A 13,082-nucleotide genomic window follows, 5' to 3' on the forward strand; every position below is an offset into this window, starting at 1 on the left:
AGACAGAGACGTGACACGCAGAGGAAGTGAGTATTTATTTAGTGGGTTGTGGAAGGAAAGAGAAAGGGGTAAGGGGAGAAGGGGAAAGAGCAGAGAGAGGCAGAGAGGCAGAGAGAGAGAGAGAGAGAGAGAGAGAGAGAGAGAGAGAGGGAGGGAGGGAGGGAGGAGAGGAGTCATGGCAGCAGCTACCTCTACAGAAGAAAGATGAAAAAGAAGGGAAGCTCAGGCTGGAAGCAGAAGGAAGATCCACTTGCCTCAGTGGACAGGAGAGGGAGTGGGTGGGGCTTGTCTTTTAAAGGGACAGAACAGACCATTGCAATAGAAATGGAAGAAGTGAGGCTTTTTCAATGGCTTTTCAGCAGTTTCTGAGCATGCTGGATTAGTGGCATAGTCTCCAAGGAAGTGGCACTCAGCCCAGCTCTCTGTGCACATCCCCTCTAGTGGGCAGGTGTTTATCACTGAGCAACAATAACCACTGCATGGATCACTGGGTAACCACTGAAAATCAGTTCAAGTGGCATTTCCTAAGCAGCTATCACTCCTAATACACATTCTGCTGCACATCTGGAGGTTCAACAATACCTCATAGGCAGAACTATTTCTAAAATATTTCCCCAAGACTTCCTGACTTCACTCATCCATTGCAATTGTGGAAAAAAATAAAACTCTTTCCCTGAGTCTCCAATGCCACACAACACAGCCACCTGATAGCCAGGTGGAGCTGAATCACCCAGGGAACCCAGTGTGGTTATCAGAGTTCTATGAGGTGGGGCAGGGAGGCTGTGTTCCCAGCTAGTGACACAAAGAAACAGGGTCACCCAAAGTCCCTACTGACAATGCAGGAGCTCCATGAGAAGGAACGTACAGGGCTCCTGGCTGACAGCAGCCAGGAACCAGGGGCCTGAGTGCTAGAAGCAGAAAGAGTTTAGCATAATAATCTTACCAAAAATGGCAATAAAATGTTTTTTGTTTTGATGAACCATTCAACTATGGTTCCTTCTTTATTTCTTATTTTAAAAAATGTAGTTTTAAATTTCATTTTGTCTACTATTCTGGCTATCACACAGACAATGGTTAAACTGTAAGGCTGAAGTGGGTTTAGCTTTTAGAACATTTACTACTATCTACTCTTCTATGCAAGAATTAAAATACTGTGGCCGGCAAGATGGCACAGTAGGTAAAGGCACTTGCTACACAAGCCTGGTGATCTGAGTTCAATTCACAGAACCCACATAAGGTGGAGCAGAAGGATCAGTTCCACAAAAGTTGTCTTCTGCCCTCCAAATACCCGCACTTTGTGGCACACCCCCTTATAAACACAATTACAATATTAATAAATAAAACTATTTTTTAAAAATCTAGAAGCTCTTACTGCAAAGAAATCATTTCTGGTAACATGTATTTAGTTTAGCTTTCTCTGGTAATGGAGATATTTTTCTATACTCTAAAAAGCAAAAGAATTTTTTTAAACTTAAAATAGCTTTTTGATAATTTCGGGAATGTATTTTGATCACTTTTGCCCTCTCCCCATTCTCCCACTCCCTTCCCCGCCCAATCCAATGTTCTGTCCTCTTTATTGGTTTAAAAACCCAAGTTTAATTTGTACCAGATGTAAGTCACTGGGTGTGTGGTCTCCACTGGAGCATGTTGAGTGACCAGGGGCCACATGCTTAGAGAAAGGATTCTCCTCCCAGTGGCTCCTCCACAACGGGTTGGACCTCTGTCTGCCACCTACTTCCTCATGCTGGATTCTGTCCGCCACCTACATCCTCATGCTGGGATTCTGTCTGTCTTGAGCTCGCTCAGGTCTTACACATGCTGTCCAACCCCTGTGGTGTCATATGGACATCTGCCCTGTCATGTCTGGAAAACACTGTTCCCTTGTCATTGCACATGTGTTCTGAGATTTGGGCTATAAAACTGGTGAACAGACTCACCCGCAGACAGGCTAAACGTGTACATTAATGCACGCTGGTGTGTGACATGCACACATACGCTGTATGCACAGAGCTGTATAACATCAGTTAACTGGGGAATCACTGATGTTAGGAAGAAAGTGGCAAAGACCCCACACACCCATCCCACCCCACAATACCTGCACAGTCGTGATGCCCGGCTCCCGCCCTGCCAGGATCCTGCCATCCTGTAACTGGGCAATTTTCGGCTCCTCCACCTTCACAAATTCAGTTACAAGGTCAGTGATGTCAAACTGCCAGTCAGGGCCCAGCATGTAGGTCAGCTGACCCAGGTCAGGTGACTCGGCTACAAACTGGGTGAGAACTCGCACCAGGGCATGCTGGTACTGCAGGGTGCACCCTCGTCCCTTCTTCTCTTCATCCTCCTCATCATCACTCTCCCGGGTGGGCCTGGAGAACAAGGAAAACAAAATGGACTAAGCCTCCTCCTTAGGGGAAAACCTTACCTGTCCTCAATTCAGCCTGACTGTCTGAGGGAATGCGGCATATTTTATCCCACTAGGTCTCCTCATCCACTGGTTCACTCGTTCATCCAAGGAATGAATGAATTCATCCATCCATCCATGTCTCTCTCTTCCTCCTTCCCTTCTTCCATTTTCCCCGTCCCCTGTCAACAACTTGCCCAGAGAAATCTTCCACGTCTCTTCAACTCTAGAACTTGCCCTGTGACCTCCCAGGGGAGGATTTTGCTGACTGCTCTGTGGATGGAAGCCATGCCAGGAAGAGCAGAGAGCAGCCACCATGACAACTCCTGCCCGGTAGAGCTAGACAGACCACAGCCTGTTCTCCCAGAGTGACAGTGGGCGTCCCTGTGCTATGAGTTAGACAGCCATGAGCTCTGGCCCCTGTGACAGACAGACAGACAGACATCACTGTGGTCACACATACTTAACTCATTCAACCTTCACAGAACCTGGAGACTGAGATTTAATTCTGGTCCTAATCTGATAAGGAAACCAAGATGGAGAGAACAGAGACCCCCTCAAGCAAGGCCACAAAACCAGTCATTTACAGAGGTAAATGACTACCTGCCCCCACGTGTGTCATCTCCTGTCCATTCCATCCTTCCACACAGTGGCTGTAGGCAAACCAAGTGGTCCAGCCGACTGCTAACCACAGGTTTGAACCCAACTGCCTTTGATTTCTGAAACAATTTGCTGTCCCCTTAAGGTCTGAGAACAACACAGGAAGGTACATAAGAAGTCCCCAGCACCACCTTAGAGCAATTCTAGGACCCCAAAGAGGCAGAAAGTTATCTTTATTGGTAACAAAGATGGTTCTGGTGGGACAAAAGGATGTAGCATTTAAAAACAAAGAGGCGTACTCACTATGATTGCATGTAGTTTGGCCCACACAGGCTTGTGGTTTCTGAATACTTGGTCCTTAGCAGGTTTTGGAGGTTGTGGAGCCCCAGAACCTAGCTGGAGGAATTGGTTCTAGCTGGAGGAATTGTCTGGCTGAAAGGACAAGCCTTAATGTTTCATGACATCCTTGCTCTTGGTCCCCATCGTTTCCTGATTTCCCTACTGTGAACAAGCAGCCCCCTACTCCCGCTGCCATGCCTTTCCCATCGTGAACAGAGAGAACCCCCCTCCACACCCAGGTGGATTTCATCACATATTTGGTCAGAGCAACAAGAAAAGTGACCAGTAAGTGAGAAAAACCTATTGTCTTTTTCTTTCCAGTCCTTCAGGATACATCACAGAGATAGGATCTGCTTCGTGCATGTGTCACCGATGGTTTCCCTTAGAGAAGAAACACACACAGATCCCCCAACAACGACATCAGCAGCACTAATAACACATCCATGCTTTCCTTGCCTTGCCTTTGAGGGTGTAGTAAATGCGGCTGCTAGGTAATCTGTGCGAGCGATGTGGATTTCCCCGCAACTAAACAGACAGAACCCAAAGGCCATCTTAAACACATCAGAGAGCCACGTTGCAAAGGCGTGGGTTAATCATCACCAGTGTGCCGTTTACATATTTGAGATCTCTCCTTTGTCTTTAAATCTCAGAATTGTCACCATGCTATGTTGCTGTGTGGATGTCTTTGGGTTTTGTCCCACCGGCGGTTTCTCAGATGTTTGCTTCTGTATGCTTATGTGATTTTGCCAGATTCAGTCAGTTGTCGCCATGCGCTCTCAGCCCCACACTCGTTGTCCTCTCCCTAGATTCTAGTTCCAGGCATTTTAGACATCTTGTCAGTGTCCCACAAGTGTCTCATGCTCTGCCCAGCTGATTTTGGGTGTTATTTAGGCTGAGTTTGATCTTCCATCCCTGAGTTCATTGGCCTTATTCTGCCATCCTTCCTGGGCCACTGAGCCTACCCGTTGGGGGTTTCCTCCAGTTACTTCTCCTTGCTGAGACATCCTACACTCTCAGTGTTGCTGAGACTGTTTCTGTAGCAAATACTCTCCTCAAGATTAACAAGAAATTTCAATATTACAATCCACGTGTTTTCTATATTGTGGTTTAAAACACACACACACACACACACACACACACACACACACACACACACACACATGCTGATGCTGCTAGGAACCCACTTCAGTTACATGTGTTCCAGATTGGCACACGGACTCCGGCTCCAGCGGTATTTTGGAGTTTAGAAGCCATCAGTGGTGTTGTGGCCTCAGTGGTGTTCCTGACTATCCTCACTCCCATGTCAACCCTGCTGATGTTTCTCAAGGGGTAATATGTCCCTCCATGTTCAGGGAAGCAGGTGGAAGGTGTCAGTCATGCAGGTGGTATCACTTCACTGTGCTGACCCTTCACGTTTCAGAGAAGGAGCCCAGAGCCTAGTGCTGGGCCTTCGTGGTACCCAAGTCCATGTTTCAAAGCATGTCTGAGGTTTCCCATCACTCGTCATCTGGAAAAGTTGATTGCTTCAACATCACTGGGTACCTGTTCTCTTCCGTTTAACAGCCCTTGCCTCTATTTATCTCTCCTCTCCAAGGCACGCATTCAACACTTTGCCTGGAAATCTCAGCTCCACAGTTAGCTTCACTTGTTTTCCATGTAACTCAGGGCACGGCACACTGGCGTTCTGGAGCAGCCAAAGGAGGATCTATCTTCCCCCACACCCTCTGCACACTCACCAGGGCTGTTTTCTAAGCTCACTCTTGTTCAGGATGATTTCTATTCCCAACCAGCTGACGGGAGCTTTCCCACAATGCTCCATGCAGTTAGACTCATTGTCAACACCTTCGCCACCCAGGAGTCTATGAAGAGTCTGCCAAAGGCCACTGTGTTTCTCCAGATACTTGCACCCTCCGCCCACTGTCTGCTTCAAAGACTCCCTTCCTGAGGTGTTACAGCTGCACTCCAAAGCGGGGAACAATATATGGGTTACTTTCTTCCTTTGTGGTGTAACAGAATGTCCACAAACCTCACAGTTTCAAAACACCATCCATTTGCTTGCTTGCAGGCCTGTGAGTCACAGTCCAAGAAGGCTCAAATGGGGGAGCTCTGCGTAGACTCAGAAACTGAAGTCAAGATGTCAGCCAGGCTCTTGCCTGAAGCTGCCGGGGAAGCGTTCACATCTAGACAGCCAGGTTGGTTAAGGTGTTACATGTAGTGATCAGTGTCTACGGTTAGAAAATTTTCTACAATGGCCTGTGCTCATCATGAAGGCTTCCTGCATCCTACAGGCTCCATCGCTTTCCATGGTGCAATAGTCCATCCATCTTCAAGGGCAGCCATCACTCTGGCAAGTGGTCCTCACCCCGCTCAGACCTCTCCAGTGTCCTTCTACCACCAGCTGGAGGGGAGGCGCTGCTTTAAGGCCCTCATCTGATGGGTCTGGCCTTCCTGGATCATCTCCACATCCTAAGATAGATTGGTGGCTGGCTGTAATTGCATCTGTGAAGTCTCCTTGGCATAGCACCAGATTTAACACTTGACTGGATTTTTAATTTCATTTCCGTTGCTGCCATAAAATACCCTGAGGAAAAGCAACTTAGGGAAGAAAGGGTTGATTTTTGTCTCACAGTTCCCGAGGGATATAGTCCATCATGGTGAGGAAGGCATGGCCGCAAGGGCTAAAAAGAAAATGGCCAGTTAGATTGTACACATACTCAGGAAGCAGAGTAGAGTAAGAACAGGAAGTGGGGTACACTCTCAAAGCTCCCCCCAGGGATATACTTTCCTCCAGCAAGACTCTGCCTCCTAAAGGTTCCATAAACTTCCCAAACAGCGCCACCTGCTGGGGACCTAGTGTTCAAACACATGAGCCTATGGGGGACAGTCTCATTCATGTGGGGGACACTCCCATTCCAACCCCTTACATCTGAATGAGCAGCAGATGGGGAGTTTGATGTTAGCCACCCCCCCACACACACACACAACACACTCATTTCTCTGGACTCTCCAGATTTCTTGTAACATTGTTGCTCCCAGTTTATAGTTGAGGGAACAAGAGAACAAACAGGTGAAGTCATCAACTGTACCTTGGAGAAACCAAGGCTAACTTCCAGGCAGTCTCATTTCCAACCAGGCGGTCTTATCCACATGATACCTCACTCCATGAGTGATGACTGGCAGTGAGGAAAGAGAAGTGAATGACAAACAAACGGACAGTCATTCGATGGGCAGTGGGAAGTAGTTATGTTCTGAGTGCCAGACTTTGTGTAGGTACCTCTTAGATCTCACATCACCCTCCTGCATCCCAGAAACTCTTCTGAGAAGCTACCAGTATCACCACTGCTATTGCTACTATTACCTTTGATGTTATTTCCTCGTGTCCAAGTGCTAGTAATTACCCAAGTCAGATCCACAGGGGCCTGAGTCCAGGGCACTGCCCTACATTACTGGAAGCCAAACCCAGTCCATGGCAGCACACCTCAGATGTTGCCTCCCACAGAGACGTGGACCCCAGCAGCCTCTAACTCACCTCCTGTTGGAGGCCACCGGGATCCTCCAGCCCTTGATCTGGCTCAGCTCTGTGTCTGAGATCTCTATCTGCAGTGGCAGGCGGGGCACCCAGACGGTGACCTCCACCTGGGAGGTGAAGTGCTGGTGGGTGAAGTTCACAATGGTGCCCACTTTGCTCTTCATCTCCTTCCCGTTCACAAAGATGGCATCGCAGGTGTTGGAGACCTTGGGAGAGAGGGCGAGAACACGGAGACACAAGATCGGCAAGAGGCACACCATACACAGACCTTGACACCGGCAGAAGTTCATGAGCCTCGACGGCTCTGATTTATAAGGCACCAGAAGAACAGGACGGGGACAAAGAGTAATTTGTAGGCACTCATTAGTGACAGATGACTGATAAACAGACTCCAGGAAAGCTGCTTTGCGTTACAAAATACTGACAAGTTAAGCTATAAACATAATTTAAAGGGGTTCTGTAAGCTCAGCAGCCTTTTGAGAGTGCGCTGTTTTCCTTACCTTACCTTTTCTTATGTGCTCAAACCACCACTAATCGAGCCCCAGGTGTATCTTATTCCACTCTTGTACCACATTTGAAGATGCATAAAAGGTTTTAATGTTACTAAGGAAATGCTTTGTTCTGGCCATAAAGTGGAACATCTGAAAAAAAGATCAAGAGGGCTGTGCTCTAGACTAAATCCCTGGTAGGCGGAGTGTTCACAGAATGCACTAGAAACACGGATGGAATCAATCCTGCAGACCATAAACTGCAATTCCAAAAACTGGAGAGAAGAAGAGGGCATCGCACATGGTCTCTTTCTCAGTTCTTGGAGGTGCTCTAGCTCACCCACTACTCCGCTTCCCATCTCCTGGGTGAGCAAATAAGATGCTGTGGTCTTGTCCTCCATCGGGAAAGTGTCTTTGTGTGAAGTTCAAGGGAAGGGCTGAGGAGTCAAGGCTGGGAACCATAGGGAATCATAGACAATGAGGACCTGTGGTTTCATTATAGAGATGAGAAGCCTGAGAAAATCAATGTGTCATGGCTGGTCGAAGGTGCAAACTACATGTGTATGTGTGTGTGTGCATGTGAGCATGCATGTGTGCATTCGTGCATGTGTGTGTATGTGTGTCTGTGTGTGTGCGTGTGTGCCTATGTGTGTGTGCCTGTGTGTGTGCCTATGTGTGTGTGCGTGCATGTGTGTGTGTGTGTGTGCATGTGTGTGCATGTGTGTGTGTGTGCATGTGTGTGTGCGTGTGTGTGTGTGTGTGTGTGTGTGTGTGTGTGTGTGTGTGACTGGAGAGCTCACTGATTGGGCGAGGCTGTCTAGTCATTGAGTCCCTGGTATCCTCCCGTCTCTGCCTCCCCAGAGTTTAAATCACAAGCATACACCACTACCCCTGATTTTTCTGTCTGGACTGAACTCAGGTCCTTGTGCTTATGGGGTAAGCACTTTGCCAAGTCATCTCTCTCCCTGGTCCCTATTTGCAAATTATTACTCTGTCAAAGGAATGAGATCTAAAATAAACAGGAACTTAAAAACTCAACTATAAAGAAATCCCTCCAAATGCCCCCACATCGGTTTAGGACAGATTGGCTGTTCAGAGTAGGAGACCACAGAGAGAAGGTGACCTTAGATGGTTACGGTCTGACCCAGCAGTAAAGGGGCTTCAGACCTGGCTCCAGCTGCTCAGAGATGGGGATGATGGGAGATTAGACACTTCACGGCAGAACAGCTGATGTACTGTAGTTCAAATAACCTATTATATATTTTATGAGTATCCAAATCAGGGGAACTTGCAGGCTCCAACCACAGGGCAATGATAAGAAGATACAAATTGGGGTATCAGATTTATATTGGGGAGCCCTACCCCACCACACACACACACACATTATGCATGAATTTATTTATTTATTATTGGGTGGGGTTTTTTTTGAGACAGGGCTTCTCAGTATAACCTTGGCTGTCCTGAAACTTTCTCTGTAGACCAGGCTGGCCTCAGACTCACAGAGATCCACCTGCCTCTGCCTCCCAAGTGCTGGGATTAAAGACATGAGCCACCACCACCTGGCACGAATTAATTTCTCAAATGTTTGAGGAGGTGGAAATGCTGGAAACCTTCACTTTACTGTTACACACTTCACACAAGTATGGAATTACCATACACTTACCCACAAATCTATACAACTAAAAGAACACTACTAAAAGACAGCAATGACAGAAGAATCTGATGTCTCTCTTGAAATTATCATCCCAGTGAGGGGTTAAAACGGGGCCATTTTTCTTAGCTTCTCAACTTTAGTAAAAGAATACTCTTTTCCAGACTTCTCTTTGCGTTTTTAAAGGGGAAAATACAGCAATGAGCCCCAAAGCCGGCTGTCTCTCGGGGCATGTTGGTGAGACTTAATAAGCATGTGCTGTTGAGCCCACAACCATGAAGAGAACAATTGGAACAAGGCTTCCATTTAGAGCAGGGCACAGGATGGAGGACCACGCTCTTAAATTCCATAGTGCCCATGGCACAGAATCTGACTTCTAGTCATTAGATTCTCAGGGAGGGGTGGAACCGGTCACAAAAAGCCTCCCTCTCCTTCTGCATGAGCACTGAGCTGGGGAAAAGGGAGTTTCATGAGGTCATGACCTTCCCGGGACTCTGTTCACTCTGCCGAGAACATGGCATCCTACCTGCAGTCAAGCCAACCCAGGCACCAGACACTTTAACTGTTGCCTTCTTCCTGTCTCAAAGGTTGGTCACCCAACCCTAGAACTTCCCCCAATACACTTTCCTAGAATTCAGACCTCACCTTTCCTGTGTTTATAAGTAATCCCTGACCCTTCCTGGTCAGCTGGCTCACAAGAAATCCCACCTCAGCTCACTCTGACTGCATCTAACCATCAGGAACATGTTGGCTCTAGGAACGTCTGTCTTAAGAACACAAATCACTTGGTTAAGAAAATGGGTCAGTCAGGAAAGCGCCTGTCTTACAAGGATGAAGACCCAAGATCGATTTCCAGAACTTACAGTTTACAACATGAAAAGGAAGATGGGCTAGAGGGGTGGTCCCATGGTTAAGAGCTCTGACTGTTCTTCCAGGGAACCCAGATTAAGCTCCCAGCACCCATAATCCAAGTCCAGGGAATCTGGCACCTCCTTCTGGTCTCCACGGGCACTGCACACAAGGGGTGCACATATATACATGTGAGCAAAATATACATACACAGAAAATTAAATATAAATAAATAAAGTTAATAAAAAGAAAAAAGTGTGGTGTGGTATCATATACTCATAATTTCAGGGCTGTGGACAGAGAGAAAGGTATATTCCTGAGGCTTGCTGGCCAGTCAGACTAGCTAATTGGCAAGTTCAAGGCCAGTGAGAGACTGCCTCAGATGGGGTAGGGGGAATAATGGGGTGACTCAGCAGGTGAAGGTAACTGCTGCCAAGCTGGGCACTTGCATTTACTTTACAATGAAAAACGCTCTCAATAAGCCCTTGGTGGTTTTGCAGGGCCACACATGCCCTGCTCCATGTCTGTCCCCAACACAGCCGAGGATGCAGAGGATGTTCAAGGCGTGACGACATCCCAGCTGTTGCCCCTGGCATCCCTTCCATCCAGGATGTCGATAGCAATGGGTGCCTAGGTAAGAAGGTTGGGTGGGTGAATCAGCAAGGTTCTCCTGCTAAGCCATGAAGAAACATGATAGTCAGGCTGAGGAGTCAACTTAGTCCTACAGCACTCGCAACCCAAGCGTGAGGAATTGAGTTCCTGCACAGAACCCACACTTAAAAATAGAACAAATAATACAAGCATTTGTGACGTACGCTGGGAACCCCAGTGTGGAGAAGGTGCAGACAGGAGGACCTGAGAGCCAAGTCTAGCCTCCTTGTCAACTCCCAGGCCAAAGAGAGACCTTGTCTCAAAAACAAGTTAGACAGCGCCTAAGGAATGGTGTGTATGTACCTGCACACACCTATACTCAAGCACACACATGCATACACACATGCACACACACACACAAGATATGATAAAAACAAATGAAATTTATTCAATACATCATGGATGGAAACAGATCAGGAAAAGACACAGGGCTGGAAGCATGGGGACTCGATGCTGATAAACACTTGTGACCTTGGAATTCCAATGCTCAGTGTGCTCCTTTAACCAGGAACTGAGATTGCAACATGAAATAAGTATCTGTTAGGTAGAGAAGACAAGTTCCCACTCCCATCATTCATTTAGCTAAAAAAAAAAAATTATGTGTATGGGTGTTTTACCTGCATGCACGGAAGTGGGAAATGCACCATGTGGGTGCAGTGCCTACAGAGACCAGAAGAGGGCATCAGACCCACTGGAACTGGAGTCACAGAGGTCATGAGCTGCCCTGTAAGTGTTGGGTACTGAACTCAAGTCCTCTGCAAGAACAGCAAATGCTCTTAACTGCTCAGTCGACTCTCCAGCCCCCATCATTCATCCAAATGACAACTTCAGGACTCTCTGATCCCCAAAGGGAGCACAGAGAACAGAGAACCAAATCCTGTCCATCCTCATATAAGAAGAGTAGAGGCCAGGAGCAGAAGATCAGAAAAAGGCTCAGCCATGTCACGTTCATCTTCCAGTGTGTGTAAAACAGTTTGTAAAATGTCATCTTGGGCAATCTGCCTTTAGAGGTTAATATTTTTACTGTCAAGTTATTACACTTCTGCAACTCCATTATCTCAGGATAAAAGGCACAAAAGGGAGCCTTGAGGCATGGGGATGGCTCCTCAGGGGATCTTGGGAGTTGCTCATATCATTCTCCATTCGGAACAGCAGGAAGGATGCAGACTGGATCTACCATCCTGCATCCAGCCTGCTATCGGCCCATCAGGCTGTGAACAGGGAAGAGGCAATGGGTAGTCTGCTGTGACCTTTCCCAACCCAAAGACTGTGCCTAACGCTACAGGATCAGAGAGAGCGCTTCTTACGAATCTTCACAAGAAAATCCAGAGTCCAGATTTAGACAGGCAGAGGATAAGTTGTCATAGAAACTAAACACTTTGTACGTCTTACTGCATGTCGTAAAATCCACTAGGAGGCAGCAGGGATTCAGATGGTGTTTTTTTATTTATCTTTAATTTTTAAGTTTCTTTTAGTGTGTGCTCACACATATGCGCACACACACACACACACACACACACACACACATTTGGGAGGGAAAAGACAAGTTCAGCTCTCTCCTTCCACCATGGGGTCCTGGGGATCAAACTCAGGTTGATAGGCTTGGTAGCAAGTGCCTTCGCTCCTATAGACTAGCTTTTGCTTTCTAGAATATACAGATGGAATCAGGATACACGTTCTTGTCCCTGCTTTCTTCTATCACAATTTCAAGTTCAGTCCTTGCTACATGGAGGCCCCAGGCTTTCCTTTGGCTCCTTTCAGTCAGAGTCATAAAGGAGGCTCAACAACAGTTAATCATCTTCTTCCATGTATTACTATAATCATATGGGTTCCCAGAACAAGGTTCACTGGGGCAGGACAATAAGGAGGGAGCCTCACTTCCCCCAAGTTGGTCTAGCATTTGCTTCCCCACAAGAAAACATTTAAAGATTCTGTTCAACCAGTCCAGTTGGCATAGCAAGTTCCAGGTCAGCAAGAGCTACATTCTAAGTCCTTGTCTCAAAAATAAAAATTGTCCTGAGTTTATAGTTATAACTGCAGAAAGATTATTTATCCCCAACATTTATTCTTCCACATCAGAGCAAGACGCAATGTATAATTTATCGCAGAAACCCTCATGTCCAAGGAGAGGCTACTGAGAGATCAGTACCACAATCTGAGGCCCAGCAACCTAGGTCTTATCTGTTCTTCCTCTTACCATGCTGAACATGCTCCCTCTGAGTCTCTGGAGTTAAGAAGAGACCCTTCAAGAAGACCCTGAGGAACCTAGGGTCTCCTGCTCTGTCGCAAATTCATATGAAGTCTCTCAGAAGCCAAGTTAGGAAGCCCAGTGTGTTCTGCTACCATATAACCTTTCTCTGTCTGAGGCACCTCATCTGTAAAATAGGAATAAAAAGTCCCTTTGTTTAACAGACCCCTAGCATTGCTGAGACCTAGGAGCTATCCTAGGTGCTGAACACAGAGCAAGGCCAGACATAATCCCCACCCTCATGGGATTTACAAGCTGGCCTGGGAGAGATACTTAATTTAAAGAATCACATAGTTGAAGAAGAAGAAGAAGGAGGAGGAGGAGGA

The 13,082-nt window shown here is 47.0% G+C and overlaps 1 protein-coding gene across 1 annotated transcript in view; it reads right to left on the reverse strand.

The window, feature by feature from the left end:
- Positions 1 to 13,082, reverse strand: part of Tmem132b (transmembrane protein 132B) — a 280,169-nt gene that overhangs the window by 7,630 nt on the left and 259,457 nt on the right. Inside the window, exons 6-7 of the mRNA XM_087903622.1 lie at positions 6,870 to 7,075; positions 2,096 to 2,366 (exon numbers count right to left, since the gene is read on the reverse strand). Coding sequence (XP_087759748.1) covers positions 2,096 to 2,366; positions 6,870 to 7,075 — 477 coding nt within the window. The remainder of the gene's footprint in view (positions 1 to 2,095; positions 2,367 to 6,869; positions 7,076 to 13,082) is intronic.

Source organism: Myodes glareolus, chromosome 2 (assembly GCF_982192425.1).
Source record: "Myodes glareolus chromosome 2, mMyoGla1.1, whole genome shotgun sequence".
Classification (NCBI taxonomy): Eukaryota; Metazoa; Chordata; class Mammalia; order Rodentia; family Cricetidae; genus Myodes; species Myodes glareolus.